The following is a 26,634-nucleotide window of genomic DNA, read 5'->3' on the forward strand; positions in this document are numbered from 1 at the left end:
TTGAACCCTGACCAAAGTTCCCAAGTGCTGTGTGTGTGCTCAGCTGGATGACTCCAACCTTGCTCCCGGGCTGTGCTGGGGCAGGCACCACTTACCTGCTGAGGGTACAGCCCTGCCACATCTGTGGGAGGAGTGCCCTTCAGAGAAATGCTGTTAGGAAAGCAAAGGCAGGAACCAGGTAAGAGCACAAGCAGGGAAACTGCCCTCTTTCACTATCCAGTCCCACTGTGCAAGGGAGAAAGAGCAGGAAAGAATTAATTAAAAAAAAAAAAGTGTTCCTGTGGGTGGGATGTGAACTCTTAGACGTGACACTTTTTTTGACACGAACATCCCTTGTGTGGTGGGGGCAGAAGGATGACCAGCCAGACCATCTGCAGTTTCCTGGCTGGGATGGTTCTCCTGTTTATCTTGTGGGTGATCCTCTGAGTGTCTGAGGAACCTCCAGAAATGCAGGACTGGGTTTATATCTCATCCTGAAAGCGGCCCACCTTCACCTCTGTTCCTCTCTGATAGCAGAGCACTCCCTGACTGACCTTTTGTCACCGGGAGAGTGTTGCTCTGGACCCAGCCCAGCTTCCCTGTAAGCTGTGAGGGCTGATTCGTGTGTCTGAGGAGGAGTTAGGAAAGATGTCAACTCCCTAATTCATGAGAGCCTCTCCACGGCCCGCAGTCAGTCCCCACGGTGTGAGTGTTGCTGCTGACCCCTGGCCCTCTGACAGCTCCTTTGGACACTCACCAACCATCATACACAGACCACCTGCTCACAGACCCTCTTTCAGACTCTCCCTTCCTCCTTTCCCACCACTCTTCCCTCAACCAGGATATAGGGAGTTGAAATTTTAACAAGACGTGGAGTTAGAATTAAATTCTAAATCGAATTCTAGGTAATTCTAATTTAGCTAATTCAAACTAAATGGGGAGTTTCATCGAATCAGAATGGTTTGGGTTGGAAAGGCGCTTTAAAGGTCACCTAGTCTCATTTCCAGCAGAGCTGGGGATTCTGGTACCCAGGAGGCTGCAGGTGTCCTGGATCGTACCGGGGCTGAACTAGTGCATCTCGGGGATGGCGCAGCCGGGGGCCCGTGCAGTCCCTTGTGCGGGTGCCGCTAGGGCGCGGGATGCCGGCGGCGCGCCGTGCCCGGGGAGCGGCTCCCGCAGCCCAGGCCACCCCGCCTGCCGCGGCCGCCCCGCCCCGCCGGTCCCCGCCCGCCGTCACGCAGCCGCCGCCGCCGCCGTCGCAGAGCCCGGGGAGGCGCCGGGTAGGGGCAGCCGCCGCCGGAGGAGGCCGAGGCGGAGCGGAGCGCGCAGCTGCCGCCGCGGCGGGGGCAGGTAGGGCTGTCCCGGGCGGGGGGTCCCGGGCCGCCCCGTCCGAGCCGCGGCGCGGGGCGATGCGGGCGGCGGGACCCGGTCACGGGTCACGCGTGGGAGCGCGGGAGCTCGCAGCGGGTTTGCCCACCCGCGGCCCGTCGGAACGGGGATAACTGTGTCCTTACGTAATGCCGGGCATTGCGACACGGAGGCCTGCTGGGAGGCGCGGGTGGCCGGGACATCGCGGGTGACGGGACAGCGGGCGCGGGCGGGGTCCCGGCGCCGCATCCCGGGATGCCACCGGCCGCAGCGCGGAGGCCGAGCTGGATGAACCGGGCGCTGGCCCCGTGACAGGAGCGGAAAGGTCACTGGGCCACGGCGGGCTCCCGAGGAGCGCTTCAGCAAGCGGGATCGTTCTGCTCCTTCCCGGGGAGCAAAGGTCGAAGGTGGCTGTACCTGTCCGGGTTTAGCACAGTCTTGGCTCTGACATCTCTTTCACTTCGCTCCTGCACACCCCCGGGATCCTTCTGCGGGTTGGCAAATTCTTTCTGATATGTATCAAAACCCCAAGCCTCAAGCCCAGCAGCCAGACCAATTTCTTCTTCCATTTTATTCTGCTTATTCTCAGAATGTAGCTTTTTACTTGTGTAAAATAATGTCCGTTTAAAAATCCCCATGTCTCTGCTTTTGCCTCCTGCACGGAGCACTGTGAGGCCACAGCAGCAGCTGCCTCCATTCTGCCTTGTCACAGCCCTTGCTGGGAACAACTCTTGCTGGAGGGGAAAAGTCTTTGAGTCATTCAGTCTTTAGGTATTTGCAAAAAGAAAAAAAGGGTAACAAATTTTTCAGAAAATGACGTGGAGCTGACTCATCATCAGTGACCAACGCAGGATTGTGTCTCAGGAATATTTATAGCGATTCCAGCAGAAACAGATCCCAGCTTGTTTCTCAGATGGTTTAGTGAGAATAGACGTCTGTTGCAGTTTGTTTGGTTGGGTGCAGTGGTCGGTTGAATAATCACCTTTCTCATGGCATTTCACCTATGAAATTTTGTCAGAAATGGGCTTTTGCACCATTGCAATGACATTCTGGAATAATGCCTCCCTCAGCACTCTCCATCAAAGGTTTGCACTGATTAACCTTTTCTTCCTGCCCACATTTTGGGTGTGTGTATGGGGTGTGAAAGTGTGGGGGACGTCACTGTTGGCTGCTGTGGCTGCAGGAGGGTGTCCCCAGCCCCAGCACTGTTGGGATGGAGGCAGGACACACAGCTCAGGCCCTTGTGGGCTTGGCCTCTGCTGCAGGTAGGCAAAAACCCATCCACTGGTGTGGCAGATGCTCCTCTTCTGTGTGAGATGTCACACTGTGCTGGAAGACAAGATGCCATTTTAATTACTCATCCCCATTGATCTGGTGCTGGGTGTTCCTGCAGTGGGGCCAGGAGTGAGGGACATGTCCCTTCCTGAGTGTGCTTGCCAGGGCATGTGCTGGCCTGGGCCCTGCCATGCTGGTGGCACGGGGTGGGACAGCAGCACTGCTCTTCTCCTCCTTCACGGGTATTTAACAGAAAAGGTTTAATTTAACATGTAGGGTCTGTGGTTCTGTGTCATTCCCATGCAGTTTAGTAACTACAGTAGCTACAGCAAGCAGCAACATCTCCCAAGTTTACTTAATTGGTACTTACGTTTGATAGTTTAATAGGGGGTTGCCATATGACACTGCAGTTCTTAATTTATACCTGTACAATTAAGAGCAGGCTGTCTCTTTCTTTAATTCTGTAGTTAGTATAGTCTAAATAATAATATTTACATTTGCTTTTAAGGGGTTTCTCTCCTCTATGCTCCTCTGTTCGTTGGGCTACAGAGGTACTGCATAAACCCTTCTTTAAATCTGCTCCATCATGCGTGCAGTTCCAGAGCAAAACTCCAGCAGGAAGGCTGGGATCTTGCAGTGTCACAGGGACGCTGCACGGCTTTATAATGCCTGCAACAAAAGAAATTGTGGACTCCCAGTCTTAAATTTTGAGTCATAATGCTGCACGGATTATATGATGTTGGCATAGTAGCAAGTTGGGACAAAAAGTGTTGTTAAGTGTTGTGTCTAATAATGCTGAGTATTTACAAGCCACATGCTTTTACTGGCTTCTCAAAAGCCTCATGGATGTGCCCAACTTGATGTTTGACCTCTGCGTGACTGCGCATGTATTTACGGGTAAGTGTATTCTTAAATCTCTGTACAATGAGGCTGCTGAACCTCATTTGAAGCAGACTGGGCATGACTTACAGGGATTTGGGATCTGGACCATAAAACCCAAAGTGTGGAGCTAGCACCATGCTCCCCTGGAAGCCTGGGATTTTGGACAGGGATGCTGGTGCCAAGTGGAGCTGGTGCCTCCAGCCAGCCATGGGACGCGGAGGGAGCTGGGCCCTGCTCTGTCTGAGAGCAAAGCCTCATCCTTTGTGGTGTATTGACACAAGAGACATTGGCTGGGAAATGACACTGCCCAGGCTGGGGGTCCAGAAAGGCACCTAAAAGCTGCTTCATTCCAAGGAATAATTTTTCCTTTAATGAAGGAGATAAATGAAAAATAAATTAATACTGTTTTTAACCTTGAGGCAGAAGACCCTCACGTGGGTTTTTCCCCATGCAGACTGTACCTTGTCTCATAACCCAATGCTATCTGTCCCTCCCAGCTGTTCCCAGCAGCTGTAATGTGTGCACCCTGCAAGTAGCATCTTTTCATGCTTGTGGAGACTGGAATGTTCAGAACTACTGGTACCATCAAGAAATGGTACATGAGTGCAAATTTATTGGGAAAGAATGTGGCTACATAAGAATAAATCCAACCTTTTTACTTTCTTAGCCTTGAATCTGATAGATTTCCATTGTCTTCATGGGAATTTTATTCTTACAATGGATTTTATTCTTATCTTAAATTTTTAGATTGTTCCTTTCCCCATGTAAATATCATAAATTTGATAAATATGTGCAGGGAAACTTTAACCTAGGCATGCATGAAAGCTATCAAGCAGAGATGAATTTTCCTTTGGTTGCAGCCAATCCTTGTATCTGCCAAAACCTGTGGGTTTGCTACTTTTTGGACTGAGTTTGATTTAATTGCCCAGAACTGCACCATAGAGTGAAAACATTGCCATCTGTGACACTGGAAAATATTCAAATTTGCCCTGCTGTAATGAAATCTTCGGTGGGGCTGCCTCTTGCATCCTGCAGCACCAAAGGGAGCTCCCGTTTTTCTCCCTGTGGCAGTTATAAATCCGGCATTCCTGGAGGTTTGCTCACAGCAGCACTTGGAGTTTACTCCTCCTCAGTTCAGGTTTTCTTCAGTCATCACTTGTGCTATGGTGTTTCTTACTCAAGAAAACCAAAATACTTTCCCACTTCAAACATGTTACAGATATTCTACTTGGCCTGCTGTGTGCAGGAGTCGAGGTCCGTAGTCACGCTGAGCTATTCGCACAGTTGGACAAGGATAAAAGCAATGAATTCATTTCAGTCCAAACCTAATCTGAGTTAATGTGCAGGGATCCCACTGGTGAAAAGCAAGGGCACTCGGCCACGGCCATTCCTTGATCCTTTAAGAGTTTGAATCCCTGCTAAGCATGCTTGTCTTACAACCTGTACTCGCACAGGATGTAATCAGTTTTGTTTTCCATCTGTTAAACAAGAGGCTTCTGATTAGCCAGTGCAACCAGAAATAATTATTTTTGTTTTGTTCTCGCTGACAACAGGAAGGTTAACCACCAAGTACACAGCTCCTGGCGTTTTCCACACTCAGCAGTTTTAAACACCTTGTTCTCTGTGTGTTACAATATTTGCCTTACAACCGGCAGGGATTTGGCTTTCAGTATTGTCCCCTAATTACAGTAATTGTCTAAGTGGAGCTCTCATGTCTCCCACTGTTCTGGGCCCAGACTGCAGCAGTGGAGCAGCCTGGCATAGCTCATGTACCTGATGAGCCTGGGTCATCAGCCAGAGGGGATATACAGGTGTCAGGGAATAAAACTTGTCTTCATGGGTTTGGAGAAGGGAAATACATAACTGAGAAAATCCAACCCAAAAGCATACAGCATTCATTTATGAAGAAAATATTTTGATTTTATGAAGTGACTCAAAGGGACTGTTGATAAATTAGATCTGATAGATTCTGAGGTGCAGCTGGCAGAGCGGTGCATTATCTTTCAAAGCAATGCTTATTTGATTTGTAGGGATTTGTAATATTTTTAATTTTTGATGATGCTAAATGGCAATATCCATCAGAGGGTTCTCTGGGGGCTGGGCTGCTCTGGCAGGGCAGAAGCATTTGTTGTACACAGACAGCTCTTAGTGACTCCTGCCATCCCTCTCCTGAGTGCTGCCTGACTTTGGGGGGGAGATTTCCAAGCAGAGCATTGTATCTGCTTCTAGTGACTTCAATCAGGAGTAGAGGAATTACTCATATAAATTTGGTAGTACTTTCTTTGGGGTTTTTTCTGCTTATGTTTTTGGAGTTTTTTTCCCTCTTTCTCCCCCCCCCTTTTAAGGCTGGTTTTGTGTATAAACATTAAATCCCTGCTTTTATGTTTTCACAAAACCAACCCAAGCAGAGACACTTAGGTCCAATATAAGCAGCTAAAACTGCTTTGGAATATGAAGTAAAAAAAAAAAAAAAATTAAAAATTTATTTTAACTCTTTCGCTGCTTGTGTATTTGGGGATACATTCTAATACTGGACTATAACTGGAAAGAGATGACATGCACCCAAGTAGTCTGCAACTGAAGCTACATCACATTATGTGCCCTTGTATCCTACTTCATGTTGTGAAAAGAATGTTTGCTTTCATTTAGCCACCAGATCTGTTTTGTTCCCTCTAGGATAGGGATTCTTCCTTTATGCAATAGCAATATCCTGCTTTAACAGGCCCCAGCATGTTGTCTGGAGTGCTTGGGGTGCTGAGTAACTGCTGAAAGTCCCTATCTGATCTTCATGGGGTGGTGAGCTTGCCTGAGAACTGCATCCCAGTCTGCAGCCAGAGAGATATTAAAGCACCCTCGTGTTCAGAGCTAGTGGCTTTGTGTGGGATTTAAAGGAGTAGTTTTCTGCTAACATTGAATACTCTGGAGTAAGAATGTCAGGCATTCTTTTAAGCATTTGCATGCATATGTAGTAAACTGCTTATTACTTTTGAATAGACAAAAAGTTTGTGAATATGGAATTTTAGTGCAACATCTGGTATGGAGAGGATTAGCTTTATAAGTGTGATTTATCTCCTTTGCTGTGTAGAATTCAGAAATCTTGTCTACAAAGACAGAAGATATACACCATTTCAGATTGCTTGACTTTGTTTCCCCTAAAGAAATTACTTCAGTTGAATAAGAAAGTAGAAATTATTGTACTTGGATAAAAAAAGAGATTCACTTGGTTTGTTCCTCTCAGGATCCTATTTTCTCCTCCATATATGGTGAGACAACTTTCCCAGTGGCTGAGAAAATGGGATGCATTTATCTCTTTTGCAGGCGGCCACTGAACTAAGAATGTCAGGGCCTGCTGAAGATCGGCAAGTGAGGACCTCCATGGCACCATGGGCATCCCTAAGAAACAAAACACAGTGGAGAAAGCTGCCCCTGCAGTGTCCCCACCACTGGGCTGTGCCTTTGCAGGGAGTTCCAGTCTGCATTTGGCTGCTGAAGCGGGGTTGTGGCCACCCTCCTGATGGCCTGACTTCACAGGATGGCCTTTCTGCAGGCTGAATTTTTCTCAGCAAGCTCATTTTTTCTCAGGTGCACAGAAAAACACTTAAAGGTCAATGTTTAAGGAGGCATCTTAACCCATTAATAGTAATAGCAAAGTCAAAGAAAACAAGCACAAGAATGACCATTTATTGATTTTGCTGACATAAATGTTATCCATTTGCTGTTCTGAATTAGGGGAAGAGAGATGTTCCTGATGGTAGATGCTTGTCCTGGTTACATTTCCTGAGCGAATAAGTTGGGGCCCTAATGCTTTACATCAGATTGAAGAGATCCATTGCGAGAAACAGGAGAAACATTTCCAAGAAATGGTTTGACAAAACCATTAGTTCATTCATGCAGTTACACTGATAAGAAAACAACAGTTAACTCTTCGGAAAGGCATAGACAGTTCCGTTTCTTTTAATATGTACTTGCTCTGCAGCCTGTTTCACATCCTCAGTGGCAAGTGCATGGTCATTGCTGCTGCTGGCTCCCGAAATCACACTGTTTGCAATAGCTGTTTTCTTCAGGCTGTATTTCAGTGGTGGGTGGGGAATACAAAATGAAAGTGGCTGAAATGGGCTTAAGTGTCTTGTTGCTTAAATGAATTAAGTAAGTTTGTGAACACTGTAATTTCCTTTTTTTATTTCTTAAATTTTCCCTTCCAGAAAATGGCTGTTCCACCTGCTTATGCTGACCTGGGCAAATCTGCCAGAGATATTTTCACCAAGGGATATGGTAAATAAAGCCAAAATAAGTTTGGTCTTTTGCTGTCTACCTGATTCCTGAAACTGTTAGGATTTTATTACTTTCCCCTGAGAAATACTCCAATTATTTCCATTAGAATCCACAGAATCACAGCTTCACATTGCCCTCGCTGTTTGGAAAGGGAGGGTAACTTACTTTTCTTTTGATAAAATTCTTCTTGTTTCCTATAGAACTGTTGCTGGTTTTGAGAGAAAATTGTGTGCTGTATTTTGGCTGCGCCTTTGTATTAATGAACAGGATCACTGCTGTCAGTAGCTTGCTTATGAACAGAATGCTGCTCACTGTGAATAAAAGTATTATTACCTAATTTGGTCCCAATTATATTGCTGAGGTCAGTAGGATTCATCAGACAAGTGCTATCTGAAGTTAGTACAAGTTGCTTCTTAGAAACACATGGTTCGATAACTGTGCCCTTGGTTTAACTATTTAATAGTTCACAGGTGATTTAGAAGAGAGTTTTAAGAAATAAATCAGAAATGCTTTTCAAAATCAACATATATATGATTAATATTTTTTACTCACCCTCTAGGTTTTGGGTTAATAAAGCTTGATTTGAAAACAAGATCTGAAAATGGACTGGTGAGTTTGGAAGCACACTGAAATCCTAAACATTGCAGTGTTTTTGTGTTTACTGTATATTTCTTTTTAAAATAAATATATTTGTATTTTTCTGAACTAATATTTAACAAATTATAATGACTGATACGTTCTACAAGTATAAGCATTTGCCTGATTGCATATATGTATATATTGACAAATACATATATTACATGCATAAATTATTTTTTTTTCTTTCAGGAATTTACAAGCTCAGGTTCAGCAAACTCAGAAACAAACAAAGTCAGTGGTAGTTTGGAAACAAAATACAAATGGGTGGAATATGGATTGATGTTCACAGAAAAGTGGAACACTGACAATACACTAGGCACTGAGATTACTCTTGAAGATCAGGTAATTTTTGGCTCCAAAAAAGCAATTTGAAAATTCACGTACACCAATCTCTAATTAGAAATCCAACCAGTGAATTTCTTTTCTGTTCAGCTTGCACAGGGCCTGAAGCTGACCTTTGATTCCACCTTCTCTCCTAACACTGGGTGAGTAAGCTAAAGTGACACAAAAGGCATTTTAAATTTTTTTTCCTGAGATACCAAGACAGGTCATAATCAGCCTATGTAAGATGAAATCATGTACATCTCTCTTAAATCTTAGTGCTAACAATCCCTTTTTAATCCTAAATTATAACAAGCAAACTTTTGCACACAATAGCTTGAAAATTATAGTTAGAATTAGAGAGTGAAGAAAAAGTTGAGGTTTTGCTCCCTGGTGTATTTATGGCCATGTCAGAGGATGAGGTGCTGCCTGAATAAAAGCACTAAACAAGTCAGCTGTAATGCAAAGCTTAACAAGCTCCAGGAGCCAGTTGGCCACAGCTCTGATAGGTTGACACAGAAGTGGGCTCTTGTCCTGAGCTGAATTTATCACCTGAATTCTTGCTGGCCACAGTGTGCCCTGGTGGTGGATGGATATTTCTGACACGGCGATTGGATGCCATGTTTTATGTGGGCCAGAGGGATTAAGCAGCAGCTGTAGGTCTAGATGTTGGTTTATTTTTTTCCCCTGATTATCTTTGTGTAAGCAGTGCTGCCAGTGAGTCAAAATACTCTGCACATCAGCTTCCCAGAGCAGCAAACAGCACTGCAGGCTTTCAGGGTTATATTCCCAGCAGAACTTTCACCCTGTCTTTTAGATTCAGTGTTCTGCATTGTCAACTGCTTTCAGTCCACTCCTAATTCTAGATTAATGAGATATTTTTGTTAATCAGAGTAATCTCAAGTGTTTTTTTATAATTATTTCGTAACTGATAGGATTCTTAGAAAAATTTAAAGGAAAAACCTTGTACAAGAATGATGTTACAGGTCTAGAACTATTTCTTGGGCACTTCACACATACTGTAGTTATGATTGCCTTGAGGGGAGTGTTAATTTGGGTAAGTGGAGTGAGATTCAATCCTGGTGAGACCTGGCTTAGTTTAACAGGGGTGTACTATGTCTCAGTAACAGGCTACTTCTCCCCCTTGTTATTACTTACTGACTGTGATCAATCTTTCAGCAGGTGAAGTCATTTTTAGGAGCTCTCTGTGTTCTTACCTCTGTCCCTGTGACATTGGTGGGAGAGGTACCGCTAACTTTTACAGAAGTTGCAGATGAATGCTTTTGGCACTCCTGCACTTTGTTTCTGATTGTGCAAAACACAAGAAATTCCTGAGTCTGAGCTAATAACAATAAAAAAGAGATCAGTCTCTGTGTGGGTCTGATACAGCACTGATACTTTTCTTGGAGGTTGTTTTTGTTAGCTGACGTGAAAGGTTGATTTGAAATTTCAAATTAGCCTGACTTTTCCAGAAAGATTTCAGTAAAGATTTGGTCAAAGACAGAAGACACTTGTAAAAAGAGAAGAAAAAATCTTAAATAAGAGTAGCTGAATATATTAGACGTAACTCTCTTGCCTTGTGAGGGTCTGCACTCTTGATGTAAGGACACATGAGAAAATAGTGTTCTGGCCAAGAGTATAAAAATAAACAGGTGACTCAGGAAAGTTTATTTCTGCCTTAACCTGGCAGCTTTCTGGTGGCTGTCAATGGCTGTAACCATTAAAGTTCATAAAGTACCCTAAGGAGAAATGGGGGGTGTCAGAGGCACTGAAGCAGCCTGCTTGCTTCACAGCCCAGACTTTCCCTCACGAAGCTGCAGACAAAGTAGTGATTTCTTAATGTCTGCCACAGTAAATAAAATTACCCAATTCACTAGGATTGTCTAAAAATGGTTTGCTTGGGACAGGCAAGCAAGTCCGCTGCTGTGGACTTCTGGTGGCAAACCTGTAAACTTCTACAGTTTCCATTACTTCCTTGGATGTACCAAACTTCTGAAACCATCATATCAGTTGGAGATGAGGATATGGTTTTGTCACTTCCTATCTGTGTGCGGCTGCTTTTCAGAAAACAGCCCAGAAGTGCTTTTTGGGGCACCACACCACATTTTATTGTTCATTTGCAAAGAATTCACTGTAGCTGCCTTAGGGTTTTGTAAAGGTGAACACTAAGAAGATGACATATCATGTGGTTCTCCAGGGATGCACACACTGTCTTCAGGAGCTATTACACTGAGTTAAAGTAAGTGATATGATGGAATTGTTACCTACAGGTGTACCTCTTCAAAGATACCAGATACTTTCTTTTCTCTTTAGGAAAAAGAGTGCTAAAATTAAGTCGGGGTACAAAAGGGAACACATCAACATCGGCTGTGACATGGATTTTGATATTGCGGGTCCTTCAATACGTGGAGCCCTCGTGCTTGGCTACGAGGGGTGGCTGGCAGGCTACCAAATGACTTTTGAGACAGCAAAGTCTAGAGTAACCCAGAGCAATTTCGCTGTTGGCTATAAGACCGATGAATTCCAGCTTCATACTAATGTGTAAGTACTGGCAGACCGGCACTAAAAAGGAATTTGGGAGGATTTTGCTGCTTAGTAAACAGTAAAAGCGTCAGAGGTTCAGCAGTGGTGAACAAGGGAATTGTGAATTTGAAATTAATTCTTCATTAAAGACATCAAGCTGTATTTTTTTAGCTGTGTTACCTTTTCTTTTAATTGTGTGGGTGAAGGAGTGCATGATGGAAGGAACTGGAACTCACTAAGCATCCAAGGGTCCAGTGTCTAACAGATAAGGACTATTAGAATCCATTAGTGGTATAATAAAAAAAAGTAAGTTATAAAAATACTCTTTGTGAAAGCTGAAATAAAAGCAATGCTTTCCTTTTACACCTGTCAACATCAAACGAAATGGTGGTTTGATGTGTAGATGAAAGAGTTGATCAGAGGATGAACAAGAACAGGCAAAAGGGAGTGACTGGAAGAGACAGGGACTGGGTTTGTTGTAGTACTGGAAAAAATGTGGTGTAAAAGTTTATTTGGTATTGCAACTCCTAATAATATATTTACACAAGTATTTGTCCTTTCTGAATGTATCAATAGTGGGAAACCAGGATCAAATTCCATGAAAACCTTTATTTCTCTGTCTCCCGTTCCTCCTAAAAAAGCAATTTATGCCTTTGGAGAATACAGTTTTTTAAGATTAGGCAATCCCTAATCCATTCTCCTGGCCCCCCCTTTCCATGCCCTTGGGTAATTGGATATTTTGCATGTAGCAGAGCTATTCCAGGCTGTTTCCGCCTGGGGGCTGAACAACTGTTCTGCCTTCCTAGAGCTACTTCTTCAAAGGCATTCTGTTCTGTTTCATGCTGTTTTGCAGTGATCTGGTTTAGGAAGCTCCCGCTGCCTTACAGAACAATCGAACCCCCACAGCCCAGACAGTACGTTTGAAGGATTGCCAAAGCACAAAAATGTGGGCAGAAAACTTCCATCACAATATGTGGAGTCCCCTTCCACTCAGGATATAGAAGTTACTCCTTCAAGCGCAGTGACTTTCAACTTAGTTATGCTGTAGCAGTTCAAAACACTGTATTATTTCACTAGAAAATGCTGTGGTTATTATTACTCTTAACTAAAGCAATGGCAGAAATTCATAACAGCAGCAGGGGCTCAGATCTAACTGTTTCTTGGATTCCTGAGGGTCTGTTTCTCAGGTTGCTGTTACTGGACAAAACCATAGATGTATGATACGAATAGAAATTTTATTTATTGTTAATAATAGATTAGTTAGGTGATTGATGTATTTCAGCCTTGAAAGCGTGTCAGAACTTTTATATAATCCCAGAAAGAGTTGTGTGTGGAACTCCCCTCACTAGGCAGCTTGGTTTTTACATCTACACAAGTTACTGTTTCACTGGGATGCTGTGGCAGAACAGATAATGTAACTACGTGGGGCTTGAAGCATGTTTTTTTTGTTCCTGGCATTACACAAACCAGCTGGGGATTCTAGCAAGTTACTTTCCTTAAGGGTGCCTTAATATATTCATTTTCATAGGGGGCTAGTGGTTGGTTTTTTTTTTTTTTTTTTTTTTTTAATCTACATAAAAAGTGCTATTACCTGCATAGAAAAGTGCTATTATTACTATTAGAGTTAAATAGAGGTTCAACTTTATTATTATTTAATAATAAAAATAAGGGAGGTAGGGCTGGATATTTTCTAGTTTTAAATATGACTTTCCTCATTTTTTGAGCATAGCTCAGACCGCCCCCCCCCCTAATGTTGCAGGTCAAGACAGAGCTGTGTGGAAACCTTGCACAAAGTCTGCCTGTATAACCAGCTCTCCTCAGTCCTTTTTAATTCCTCCTTTTCTTGAGAGCCAAGCACATGCAGTTAATGTGAGCTTCAGTCTTATCTGAAGTAAGTATTGCAGTGTTTTTCTGGAAGAATTACTCTAACAATTTAAAAGGCTGTTGCTATTGCTTGAACTTTTAAATAGGCATATCACTGCTGTTTGTGCAACTGTTACGAACATCAGGCCAAAGGGGTAAAAGGGAAAAGATCCTAAATCTACCCCTTTTTGTAATCACTAAAGGTCTGGTGTACTCTAATAATTGGAACCAGATTATTTCACAGTTTAGAAATAACCCCAGATCTTCCTGGGGTTTAAAGCCTATTTTCTACAATATGTTTGTATCCTCTCTTTAAGAAAACAACCAAAAACGGAAATTCAGATGCTCACTGGTTTACAAGGAGTGCAAGGCCTTTAGGAGTCTTTTGGTCTTGTTTTTATGATCTGCATGCTCTAACATTTTGCCTTTTATTTACCACATTTTATTCCTATGTGACATTGGGGGCAGTAGTAATTGGAAGTTGTGCTACTCATCATTCAGCTGTGGGCCAGTGCTCTCTGCAAAGCAAAATTTCTGTTTCTAGTGCACAGACCATAGCACAGATGTACCATAAGGACTGCTGCAAATGCAATTCATTTGCAAAACCCTATGTACTTGGATGTTAAATTGGCATCTTCACTTCTGATACAGTTCCTGTGTCTGGTAAAAGCATGCTGACATGGCAGTTTTGGGATGACTCGGGCTCTCTGACTGGCATATAGCCCTTTCAGGGCACAAGGAGACATTTGCCAGGGAAAATAATTATTTCAGAGACACACAGGGAAAAATAAATCTCTCTACTACGAAGGCTCCCATCTGTGGGAAAGGGAAAATTGGAAGCTGTCATCATTGGTCTAATTTTTAATAGTTTGTCATGGGGTTTTTTTTCAGTTTCAGAAGTTGCTGAAATATAGTAATCTTCAATGAATTGAAGCATCTAAAAATAACTTCATGACCAATGTGGCCTAATGTGTCTATCTTAGTTGTTACAGGGATATTTAATGAGGTGTAAGTGGATGTTGTGCAAATACAGCTCTTACTGGAAAAATAAAAGATGATTGTTTTGGGGTGCTGTTTAAAACTACACTAATGCATTCCTTCCAGGAATGATGGAACGGAATTTGGCGGCTCCATTTACCAGAAGGTGAATGATAAACTGGAAACTGCTGTGAATCTTGCTTGGACAGCTGGAAATAGCAACACTCGCTTTGGAATAGCAGCCAAGTATCAGATTGACCCAGATGCCTCTTTTTCTGTGAGTCCTGTGCATGTACATTTATATGCATTTGAAAACAAGTGCTTAATAAATGGAAATGGAAAGCAGCCTTTCCATCAGCAGAGTACAGTCTTGATGCAGTTCTGTGCTGTGTAGTTGGCACATGGATCTGTTTGTTTTGGTTTTGGCAGCCTGAGAGCACAACTATTGGATTTTCCTTAAAAGAGACACAGAATGTTTTATTGCATTACTGGGCACTATTTTGAGACTCTTTTTGTGTTAGTGTGGAAAAAATTAGAAATTATGTTAATAAACCCATTATTTTCTACAGTGACTGTAGATTCTTTGAGATTTGAGATTTAAGTTATAGAACAATTAACTCTAGATTTTTTTGGGATTTAAAACATGAAATCCCTACATGCTTAAAAGCTGTTGCTTAATTCTCAGGCAGGGAGGGCTTTGAAGAAAGATACTAAATTATTTACTAAATTTACTATTTATTACTAAATAACGCTTTATTTTTTCCCTTTAAGGCTAAAGTGAACAACTCCAGTCTGATTGGGTTAGGATACACTCAGACTTTAAAGCCAGGTAGGTTTATGCAGAAAAAAATCAGAATCAATAAAGTGATACATTAATCTTGAAATATCAGAAATTTTTGGTGGTAAAGTATTATGGGTTTTGTAAGATTGCTCTTCTGCTTGGCAAGCCAGTGATGAACTTTTCCAGGGGCTGTTCTGTTAATTTTGGATGTCTGTTGGAAGCAGAATTACTAGAGATCATTGTTGACTAAACAGTCAGATAGTCTTTTATGTTGATTTAAAATATGTCTATAATTATTTGTGTCACAGATAAGTAACTAAATTTTTAATATTTCAGAGGCTTCCTATTATTGAGTTTACTCTTCTTAAAAATGTGACTTTCTCAAGGTCCCCTGGCCCAGGAAGACGACAATCTTACTGCTGCAAAATTGGTTTTAATGTAGTGTAATAAATCTGCTGCCAGAATGCTGAGCAGATTGACATGAGATATTACAGCAGACGGGGCTTGGGCTTTTTTATACTCAGATTTTAAAATGGTTTAGAAAGGTGAGTATGTATCAAGGTCCCAGGTTTTTGTAATACTGGACTCTAAAATTAGATTAATAAGTAGACCAGCAGCAGTGAATTGGCTCAGAGCTTTAATTACTCAGAGTGATAAAAAGCAGAATCTATCATCATGTTTTATTTTAAATTTCATAATTCAGAAAGATTTCTTATCTGCAAATTGTTTTAAAATGCCCAGTCCTTCCAAGGCCAGCTGCCAAATCCCATTAACTTGGCTACCCAATAAATTAAAGCAGTAGCAGACATGGCACTTCCTGAACATAAAGCTCATTCCAAGTTTTAAGCTGACTTTTCTCTCCCTTTTCTCCATTTTGCAGGTATCAAACTGACGTTGTCAGCTTTGTTGGATGGCAAGAATGTCAATGCAGGGGGTCACAAACTTGGTCTAGGACTGGAATTTGAAGCATAAGGAGTGATTTCACAATTGCTAATCTGAAAATACAGCATAGCTACCTTCAGAAAATAGTGTACCTTTCAATGTTTTGTCTGGAGTGCAAGTATTGCTATGTATCTGTCCTGCTAGTCCTGGTTAAAGACAGCAAAGCTTTAAAAAATGATATTAAAGAAGTGGAGACAAAATCATAAATAAAAAATCCGGGCTTTTTTTCCATATGTAATTGCTCATCACATCTGTCAACTGCCACATGATAAGAAGAAGGAAGGTGTTGATTACCTCTACTAATATATTGATGGCACAAGGAATGTGTTAATGTGTTATAAAACCTGGGAATTGCAGACCACTATATTGTACTGTTAGTTGTATAAGCAAAATGTTCTGAAACCTAAAGTTTCAGTCAGTGAGGGAATGTGCAAATTTGTCTGAAAAAGGGATTTTAAATTTTTTTTTTTTAGATACGTATTTCATCAATGGTTTGTCTTATTTGGTTATCCCACACCTACTGCTGTCTCCAGAATGCTTTAGGTTGTCCACCTTGCCCAAGTCCTTGTGGAGGAGGTTTGATGTGACTGAGCCAATCCTGCCTGTGCTGTGTTGTGGTTCCTTCCCCTTGCACTGACCGAAAAGCTGGTAAAATGTACATAATCAGGGAAGAGTCTTTGCAACTGCAATTACATAGTTGCATCACTAATTCTAAAACGGAATTTTCTTTTATTACCACTTTTTTTTAGCAACTAAATGGGTACATTTTTAGAGAGTCTTCCATTTTGTGTGGAACTAGACCCCAAAATGCTGTACTTGACACTACTAAAAATGGATAAAAAACCCAAACCTGACTTGAATAAAATACTGAAATGTCATCTTCTACTCTGTCTTTATATGAATTATGAAAACAATTACATCTACATTTGTGGCTCCAGCAGAAGACTGGCAACGTCTTGGTGCATGTTTTGTACCAAACAAACCAAAAATACTTAGTAGAATTAAATTCCAGACGTGGCAGTGTTCTTAGTGCTCTCTGAGCTCTGACAATTGCACATACACATGTATTCAGCTCTTGGATAAAACAAGGTAACACGACTTACTTGTCTTTTATTACATTCAGTAAGTGAATTACCTCTCTATAAACAAGTAAGTGTGGGCAATGAACAGTTACCGGCTTGGATCAACTTCAGTGGCTGTTCGTTTGTACTTTTATGTGTGAGCCATTGCCGTGGGTGGCTGCAATGATGGCAAGAGCTGAGGTGCAGGAGGACGTGTCCGATGAGGCAATGCCATTGCGACAGCGTGAGACTGCAGAGCCACAGCCGCAGCTCACAAATTGGGAAATGCTGACTTCCCTCTTACCGGGAGCCATTCCTGAGTATTTCCTATCTCAGATATTTAACCCAGCGCTCCTGGGAGAAGTAGTCCCCTTCCAGACCTCACCGATCCAAATGAGCCATATGCAGACAGCTCCCAGGAGCATGGCAGATGCAAGCAGTGAGAGGACCAGAACTGGTCTAAAGCTGAGATAGGAGGATTCAGATCAGATATTATGAAAAACTTGTTCGCTGTCGGGGTGGTCAGGCATTGGACCGGGCTGCCCAGGGAGGCGGTGGAGTTACCATCCCTGGAGGTGTTTAAGAGGCACCCGGATCTGGCGCTGGGTGATGTGGTTTAGGGGTTACGGTGGCGGTGCTGGGTGGAGGGTTGGACTGGACAGTCTAAAGGTCTCCCAAACTTGATGATTCCATGACTGTATGATTCCATGAGTCAGTGATTCCACGATTCCAAGACTACCACTCCACAGCTCCCCGGCTCTGTGACACCGTGCCGCTCCCCTCAGCTCCTGCGCGCGCCTCCCGCCTTCCCGTCCGTGCGCCTGCGCGACCGCCTCACGAGGGGCGGTGCCATCGCCACGTCCGCGGAGGGGGCCCAAGATGGCGGCGGCCGGCGGCGAGCGGCGAGGGCCGGCGGGCCGCGCCTTGTGCTTGCTGCTGCTCTGCGGCTGGGCCCTGGCGGCCCGCGGGCAAGTTTCCTCCGGTGAGCGTCGCGGGGCCGGGTGGGGGGCGGGCTGCGGGCGCTGGCCTCGGCCTCTCGTCTGTTTGGGGTGGGTTGGGGGCAGCGAGCGCTGGGCCCTGCTCAGGGGAAGGGCAGCGCCCGGGCGGGGGGCGGGAGGCGGGAGGCCGCCTGCCAGGTGTGCACGGCTTTTGTTGCTGTGAAGAGCAGTTTAGCCGGTTACTTAATTAACCAGATTTGGGGTTTTTTTCTAACTACTCTAGCTGCGTGCCTGGTTTTAGTCTCCCCCTCCCCTAGAAATTAAGTTTATGTTATTCTGCAAGTTGACCCCTAGTTAAGTGTTTTCTTTCTCCTCCTTAAACCTACAGACGGCTGTAACCAAAGGCTAATGAGTGTTTCAAGGACAGTGAGTTTCTCTTTGTGTTAGATGGACTACTGGCTGGGCAGTGAAGAGAAAGGAATTAGTGAAGGAAATAAAGGGAACTGTTTGATCCGTCAGTGTGCTTGTCAGTCAGTATATCTACACCAGCTCTATTTGTGTTGCCCCTCACCTGGTCTAATGGGTAGGCAGAAGAATTTGGGACAGAAACCTGTAGGAAACTGAGAATTTTTAACTTCAGGAGTCATGAAACAACTTGCTTTCCAAATGCATTTTTCCTGGAAGTGAATTTTAACCATGATGTGTTTTTTATGTGCGGTATTTACTAAGAGGGTTGTGTTGCTAATCCTGTCACTATGATTGAACATTAGTATCTGTTTCTGAAGCTGAGGCATCTCTGGATCTAAAATCATCTGACAGTGTTGTGTAACTGTAAACAGTGCAACCACCGTTTATAATGCCAAATAGTTTTGGGTAAATATCATAAATCAGTTGTGGTTTAGCTGCTAAACTTCCCGCTGCTACTAACATAAAAAAACCCTAAGCTTATTTTAGGAATAATAGGAGTTTGCTCTTTTTTAGTCTGAAGCTGCAACAATAGCTAGTGGGAGACCTTGCATTTAAGCATATATCCTTCTAAAACCTCCATGTTAAAATGAATTCAAGAATAATTTGAAATGTAAGGCCAGATGCAACATAGTTTTATAGGCAAAATATGCTTGTTTGTATTTCAAACAGTTTAGCTATTACTGTCTAATAGTTTTTGTCTGTTTGGGGAGGGTAGCAGTAAAGTTGACCTCACAACATGCCAACTAGCTGTAAATGTGAAACTATCTTGCAACTGCCTTTCCTCGTATTTATCTCTGCATATGCAATTAGCTGGCTTGACTCCTGAGGGGAGATCAGAATTCCCTAAACTTGTCCTGGATGAGAACTGCACAAGTTAATGTTGATACAATAATTCAGATGAGTAGTTTTTCAGCAACAAGAAGTGTATTAGATGTGAAATGGTTGACTTTGAACTTCAGCAAAGAGGCACCATGGTGTCTGGTTCATGTGAGATGAGTTGAGTCTTCTGTGTTTTACAGTTGGTTAAAGAGTCATTCATACTGCAAAAGTGTGCCATGTAAACAAGAGCTCTGTTGTAACTGAGCCTCAGCAAATATACAACTTCCATGAATAACGTGATTCAGTGTCCCCTCTATAATATTTTACTTACAAGTAACCTGACACAAGCAGTTGGTTGAATGCTTCGTTTCTAGAGTCTGTAACTTTCCAGCGAGGCTTGGAATTGTTTAATGAAAGTACTGTTGCTTTTGTAAAATGAAATATTATTTTGGCAAGCCAAAATACAAGGCAAGTATGGTTTCTGTATTTATATGAAAATGCAGACTGAAAATCTAAAATTTGTTACACATTTTTTACGGTGCCTCTGGATTTGAATCTGGAAGTGATGTGCTGCAAACATGAATAGTTTGCTAACTTTTAGGTTTAAAAAAAATTGGCTATTCTTAAACTGACTCTTCATCTTTTTCTCTTTGGATAGAGAAGAGGGACAGTGGGCTCTGCATCTGGATTTAATGCTCACCTTGTTTTTTTATGTAGTTCTGCAAAGCCATCCCAGCTTTGGAGAGATGCTGAATTTGCCTGAGGGTGCATTGTCACAGTGCTCTTTCTGACTTACTTCATTACAATAATTGCTGCCAACAGAAGGCGTTCCTCCAGGAGCATGGGTAGTCAGATTGTCCTTTCTTCAGCATTTCTTTTTAACCTGTGGCTCAGTAGTTTCATTTGAGTTAATACAAGGTTGGAAATCTTTTTCAGTGTCTACAAATTCAATAAAAATTAGTGCCTGGGAAGAGGTGCTGGGACTTTGTGTCCTGGCCAAAGGGGACTTTGCAGTGTCTTCTCATTTTTTGTTGGGAAAACATGCAATGGTGAAAGATGAAAAACTTAACTGCAGTAAAAGCTTTCCTGAGAACATCCTCCTTTGTAGACCTAAGCTCAATCTGTGGGAAGAATAATTCGATGATGGACGAAAGGCTAATCATGTATGATTCTACAAGACTTCATGAATCCACAGGGGGAAGGATGACATGTCTTTGAAGTTCTTACGTCTGGAAAACAGGCGTGCTGAGTTTTTCAGGGACACTTTGCCATACTAATCTAGAAGGCAATGTGCTTCCAACCTTTAGTTCCTGTCCCACTGAAGACTTTTCTTTGGAAGTTGCCAAAGTACAGGAATGTGTATTTCTGCAAATGAATTCTAAGAAGTTTGCAGTGTGACATATGCTGTGTTCTTCATATGATTTCTTGTCTGTGAAAGAAATTTGTGGCAATAGTTTTCTGTCTTGTGCATAGTACTGATTGTTTCTCATCCTTTTGTCAGGTCCTGTGAAAGCAGAGATGTTTACGAGAAATAGTTCGTCTAAAAGTGAGAATGAAACACTGAGTAGATCCCAAAATTTGACAGACAGCTTGCAGAGTTTAACCTCAGCAAGAAAGGAGGCATTCCCAACAGCAGCCAAAATCAATTCGATGACTGCAGGAAAGCCACCTACAGCAGATGGTGACTCTTCATCACCTGTTGTCCCTGCTAGTCCGGTATCACAGGTGGATGTTGATGGTTCTGAAGATACTAAAATTGAGGAAGAGGATCTTCTAACAGATTTGAAAGACACACTAAGTAGTTCCCCACCCATCATAAAAGAAACTATGGAGTCAGATGGAGATGACTATGCTTATGAAATGACACCAAATTCCAGATACAACCCAGACCTTCTAGAGATGTCAGAAGATGACAACTCTGACACCATCAGTAACTACAATGAGGAGATCAAGACCCTTGATGAGAAGATAAAAGGTGTTTCTGTCTCTGGGTTGGATGAAGAGGAAGACAGTCATTTCTTTTTTCATCTGGTTGTAATTGCCTTCTTAGTAGCTGTTGTTTATGTCACCTATCACAATAAGAGGAAGGTAGGTGTGCTCTGAAAGGTTGAGAGAAACAGCTGCAGTGCTTAAAATAAAGTTGCATTCCCTTGTACACTTCTTTAAGAAGAAGAACATAGCTTTTTGAAGAATGAAATCTTTGACCACTTAGTCTTGTGGTGATACTAATATGCAGATCACTAGTGTCATTTTTATCTGCACAATGAAAATGAACTCGAATCAAGCATTTGCGATTAGAAAATGAGTTAATTGGTAACATCAGTAATCAGTCAGTACAGTAGTGGACACTGGCAGTACACAACATGAGTTCTATAAAGAAGACCTGAGCCAAGTCAAGTGGGGGTGAGCGATTAATTTTTTTTCTGCACAGGATTATAAACAACAAATTAAGGGAAGTTTAATTGCAAATGGTGTGGAAATCCTTCTAATAGTTCACTTTAAAATGTCTTCATAGCGTAGATATTTTGAGAGTGTAACTACATACTTTTAGAAAATGTTTAACACTGTTTCCAGTTTTACATAGAGAAGCTACTAAGTTACTATTTTCAGGTAAATGTTTCTTCAGTACAAACTAATTCTCTATATTTCAAAAGTATCCTGACTGGTGTTATTTCAAAATTTATTGCTGGCACTAAAAATTAACTCCAGCCCAACCAGACCCAATAGAGGTGCATGCACAAATTTGCATTAAACCATAGTTTAATTTTTAGATATGATGAAATTTAGTGTTTATCTTTGGGGAGAACACTGATTTGGGTGAGGATTTGCTGGATTCTGAAAAGAAAGCAGCTGAAAACCCAAAACCTTCTTTACTGTGCAGTGGCCTATTTGTAATGTGCATTGCCAACTCTTTGTAGGGAAAGATGGTGAAGACTTGCATTTGAAAATTTATCTGAGAGCAGTTCAAATAAGTGATTAAAAAATGCCTTGTCTTTGCCACAGTAATGCCCTTGCCAGCATGCGGGGTAAAACCATGATGTCAGTACCACTGTGAAGCTGTCTATCAAACCCAAAATGTTTCTGCACAGCATCTATAAGTTGTCCCGTTTTTCTTTCAGATCTTCTTACTGGTGCAGAGCCGAAGGTGGAGGGATGGCCTGTGCTCCAGGACAGTGGAATATCATCGTTTAGATCAAAACGTTAACGAAGCGATGCCTTCCCTGAAAATAACCAATGACTACGTGTTTTGAAAGCACTGTGATTTGAGTTTGCTGAACTTACCACTCTTTGCCTGCCCAGTCATGTAATGATATTCAGGTATTCTAAATAAGCTGCTTGTATGGAAATGAGATGTACTCTCTTTGACCTGGATGTTTTGGAGATTAAATCTCATGGAAGATCAAGGGCATGATCCATCTGTTTGCTACTTTGGTCAGGTTTTATATCAACTGTAAAGATACAGAGTTTAATAAATTAGTGATATTTCTAGTCATTAAGCATCATTCCCTTCTGTCTGGAGCAGTCTTAATAGTTATACTACAAAAAAAAAGCATAAAATATTTTAGGTCTAATAAATTAATGACTTTGGCATCACTAAATCAAATTAATGATGTCTTTGCTAATCGCTTACATGGCTCATAAATTCCCCTATATTGCAAACTGAAAATATAATTACTTTTTTCTGTGCTTAAATTCTGATGCTGCAAGTCTTTCATCTCGTTTTTTCATATTCTGTTTGCTTGTTGCATAATTTGATCCTATTTTAGGCAAAATGGCTAGAATGGCAATTTAATAATTTCTGTATGTGTTCATGCCGTAAATAATTTAAAAATAATTATGTATAACCCATTTTATTTCAGAAGTTTTATACCATATATTTCCTAAAATGCTTAAGGTGTTTGTGAAAGTATGCAGCTTCCTGACTGTCCCTTTTTTTTCCTCTAATGCTGTTTATGACTACTTCATTGTCTTTGTAATTAATGAATGGAAAACAAGCCTTGTTGAATAATCTTACTAAAATATAGATAGCTGACAGGCTTTCAATATATCAAAGTTTTCTATTGAATTTTAAGACGGTTGGGAAATGGCTATGTGATTTGTTATATTATAAATGGGAGAAACTGTAAGAATAATTTATTTGGTTGTTCTTCTGACCCAGGTAACAGACAGGTGAAAGTAAGGGTGTAGGGGCTGCCAGTCTCTGGACAGTGCACTCTCATTTTTGACAAACATTTATGCATTAGTGTAAATCAAGTTACTGGTACAGTTGTTTTTTTGGTGGTGGTTTTTTGGTTTTGTTCCTTTTTGGTTTTGTTTTGTTTTTGTCTTTCGTACTTCCATTATTTATGTTTTCATGAGTTGTAAAATATAAAATTTTAGTTTTCTGTACATTCTGTTTGTGATTTAGTTTTCAAACTGATAAATTTGTAAATAATAGTTAATCAGAACCCCGTAATTAATGACTTGGTATTCAAGTAGTTATGTAATGTTTGGAAACAAATCAACTTCATGCCTGTTGGCATGAGGAGTCTGAAGGCATGATATTGTCTTATGACTGAAGTGCTAAAAGTTCTGTATCCTGCTGTTAAATGCATTCTTTTCATAACCACAGGAAGTAAAGCACAAACAAAATATCCCAAAAATTTTTTCTTGCAGTAATTTTTATCATATTTGGACCTGTATCACTTAATATTTTGAATAAGGTTTTTAAAATAAATGATAATAATAAGCCTGTGTTTCTTAACTATTTCACTGCTTATACAGTAACATACGACAAAGAACTTGCTTATGCTTGGAATTGGAAACCATTTCAAAACCATCTTCTCTGTTGCCCATACTGGGTGTATGAAGGTTTGTTTTATGCATCTGTTCAGTGGTGTGTAGGGTAGATAGCAAGGCTTAAATGAAATCTTTTAAGCTATTGGAATTAATGCATTCTTTAATATGATTTGTTTAGCTTAAGTTGTGTAGTTAATAATTCTTACCTGAACATACTTTAAAGTGTAACACTGCTGTGGTCAAGATTTAAAGGGAAAGGTTACTTCTCAAAGCTTCTTTAGGATATTTAAATATTGGAATTTGAGGAGGTGGCTAATGTTTTTGCACCCAAGAAGTTCAGTAACTTTGCCCTTAAATAAAGTTACTGATTATAAAGTGTAGTAATTTTGACAGTAGAAAATAGACTGTTCACCCTTAGCGGAAGCTTGTGTTCCTTTCAGCTTGGTATCACAGGCCTTGCACAGAACCCACGGTGAACAACCTGATTGTGCAGAAGTACAGTGATACCCACATGAGAAGTTTCTTTTAAAGTGTCATTTTCTCTTCAACCCACCCAGTGAATTAGGCCACCGAGACAGATGTTACATTTTCAGCCACTTCCCTCACTATAATAGCTACAATACTGTTAAAAAAATACAGACAATTAACATCAGTCTAAATTAGTAGAAATAAGGCATGTTCTGTTATTTTCTGGAGTTCATAGACATGAATTTCATCCATGTTGGCTGTCTTCCAAAGCTCTTGAAGCACAGTTCAGCTGGTGGATAAAACCAATGTAAATGTGTTCTTTCAGCTTTCTGAACAACTAACAGTGTCTTCTTTAAGACTGTATGTTAATATGTTTGAGGAATAATCTTGCATTTCCTTGCCCTCCTTCCTTCAAATTGTCTTTGTGAATAGACTGTCTCTAAGGAGAGATATTTATTAATCTTTACAGCTTTTAAGCTGTTCCTTATAACAAACCCACTAACTTCTGGAGGAGGAATGCACACAGCTACTGGCAAGGTTGACAGCTTTCCCTAAAAAGCTTACAGAAGGCAAAGGCCTGGCATGAGCTTAGTAAACCAGGTTGTTTTGCAGTCATCACATTTTAAAATGCTTGTAGGTTTACCTGTGCCATGACAATACCTGTCTCACAGATGTGGGATGTTCATTGGGTATTTATGCCTAATGACCTGCAGCTCCCTTGGGCTGGACTGCAAGTGTTAAATCAGCTCTCTGCTGAATTGTCCATGTAGCTGTTCTCTGAAAATGCTCTTCATGAGGTTACCTTGGAGGAGAAAATCACACTATGAGCATTTTGCTCGTGAAGTCATACCAGAACTGAAACCTTTTGAGTTGGGTAAGTAATATTTGAGGTCATGAAATGATGGTTTGCACATGTGTCTTCCCTAGCAGAGTACAGCTTTGCCTCACTCGGGTACTTCAAACACTTAAGATGAGCAGTTACTCTTTGCTTGCTCTACTGTGGTGCACATCCTCTGTCACACAAGTAAGAAAAACTTTTTAAAAATAGAAATATTTTTTAAAATTAAGTTCTTCACTAATGATAATAAGGGCAGCTTGTAAGAATCTTTTAAAATTCAAAGGGAATTAATTTGAATTTGAAGTCCTTGAAGTTCTTTAAACAGTGGCTTTAGTTTGGGGAACTACCTACACAGATGCTCTGTTTGGATACTAATTTATTTTAAGGACTTCTGCTGAGTCTGTCTCCGTCAGGTTGACAGTTACTGCAGCAAGTTGCCCCAGGAGATAGTTCGGTCACACCAAAGTTTGTGGATGCATCACAGCAAATGATACTGTCATGATAATATCAGTGTTCTTAAAACCTGTCCACTGCTGATGCACAGCGTTCAGTAACGGGCTGCAGTGCCAATTAACGGCGGTGATTTGTATCCTAAAAGAGACATCCTGCCATCCAGTCCCTGCTGTGTGGCAGTATAAAAGTGTGGCTGCACTTCTAGCAAGGTGACCCCGGAAACAAAGCTGGCAAATAGCGATCTCTCAGCTCCACCCTGGCCCGGGGCTGTGCCGAATTGTTTGTCCAGCTCCCTTGTGTGTGATTCTCCCATTGAAAAGGGTCCTCGCCGTTGTGCAGGTGAAAGGTTTGACACGCACACAATGACTTTGACGTTTTTTCCAAGGATACTTTTTCATTCTCAATAGCCCTTGGACTGTTGCCTGAGCAAGGGAAGTGCTTGCTGAATTGGCTTGGGCAGTCAATAGCTGTTGCCTAATAGCACCAATAAAGGGAAAGGTTTTTCCTGATCCGGTTTTGCAAGCACTCCAGCAGCACCAGGAGAGTGTGGCATATGTCATCCACTGCGATAAAAGAGCCATTTGCTGATGAGGCAATCAGGATTGAACTACTGGGTTTTAATTTCTTTAATTGAATTTGCTTGTGGAAAATTAAGAGCAGGCAATCAAAAATTCATAAAGTGCTGAGATCAAACAGGAAAAAGCGAGTGCATTTATGCCCATCTTACCAACAAGAAATGTCTTCATGAATTTCTTTAGTGAAGAAAGGAAACACTCTCACATTAAGGTGAATTATAACTTCCATCAGTATTCTGATAAAAGGAAAAAAATATTCCTGAGGAGCTTTCTGATTAAACTTCCTGAGATGGAAGTTCAAGCTCTATTTATGTAGGTCCTTGTTAGTGGCTGGGTTTTATGAAATGAGGAAAGAAATAATGAATAGGATAGTTTAAACAAATCATACATTTCACTTTTACTATCCAGGAAA

At 41.5% G+C, this 26,634-nt stretch overlaps 2 protein-coding genes across 2 annotated transcripts; both read left to right on the forward strand.

The window, feature by feature from the left end:
* The first annotated feature begins 1,190 nt into the window (after nucleotides 1-1,190).
* Nucleotides 1,191-16,706, forward strand: VDAC1 (voltage dependent anion channel 1). The gene is made up of 9 exons (XM_039559478.1): nucleotides 1,191-1,329; nucleotides 7,707-7,776; nucleotides 8,336-8,385; nucleotides 8,605-8,757; nucleotides 8,848-8,900; nucleotides 11,050-11,277; nucleotides 14,227-14,377; nucleotides 14,872-14,929; nucleotides 15,762-16,706. Exons 2-9 carry the CDS (start codon nucleotides 7,710-7,712, stop codon nucleotides 15,851-15,853), a joined length of 852 nt encoding a protein of 283 aa, XP_039415412.1. The 5' UTR covers nucleotides 1,191-1,329; nucleotides 7,707-7,709; the 3' UTR covers nucleotides 15,854-16,706.
* Nucleotides 16,707-17,732: 1,026 nt separating this feature from the next.
* Nucleotides 17,733-23,838, forward strand: C13H5orf15 (chromosome 13 C5orf15 homolog). Its single transcript, XM_039559479.1, has 3 exons — nucleotides 17,733-17,866; nucleotides 20,611-21,197; nucleotides 22,229-23,838. The coding sequence occupies exons 1-3, from the start codon at nucleotides 17,764-17,766 to the stop codon at nucleotides 22,358-22,360; spliced, it is 822 nt and encodes a 273-aa protein (XP_039415413.1). The 5' UTR covers nucleotides 17,733-17,763; the 3' UTR covers nucleotides 22,361-23,838.
* Nucleotides 23,839-26,634: the final 2,796 nt, after the last annotated feature.

Source organism: Corvus cornix, chromosome 13 (genome assembly GCF_000738735.6).
Source record: "Corvus cornix cornix isolate S_Up_H32 chromosome 13, ASM73873v5, whole genome shotgun sequence".
In the NCBI taxonomy this organism is placed as follows: domain Eukaryota; kingdom Metazoa; phylum Chordata; class Aves; order Passeriformes; family Corvidae; genus Corvus; species Corvus cornix.

Coding starts and splice junctions, on each gene's coding strand:
- VDAC1 (XM_039559478.1), top strand. CDS start 7,710: ATGGCTGTTCCACCTGCTTATGCTGACCTGGGCAAATCTGCCAGAGAT. Junction 8,386..8,604: donor CAAGATCTGAAAATGGACTG/GTGAGTTTGGAA, acceptor TTTTTCTTTCAG/GAATTTACAAGCTCAGGTTC. Junction 8,758..8,847: donor AGATTACTCTTGAAGATCAG/GTAATTTTTGGC, acceptor TTTTCTGTTCAG/CTTGCACAGGGCCTGAAGCT.
- C13H5orf15 (XM_039559479.1), top strand. CDS start 17,764: ATGGCGGCGGCCGGCGGCGAGCGGCGAGGGCCGGCGGGCCGCGCCTTG. Junction 17,867..20,610: donor CCGCGGGCAAGTTTCCTCCG/GTGAGCGTCGCG, acceptor TCCTTTTGTCAG/GTCCTGTGAAAGCAGAGATG. Junction 21,198..22,228: donor CCTATCACAATAAGAGGAAG/GTAGGTGTGCTC, acceptor TTTTTCTTTCAG/ATCTTCTTACTGGTGCAGAG.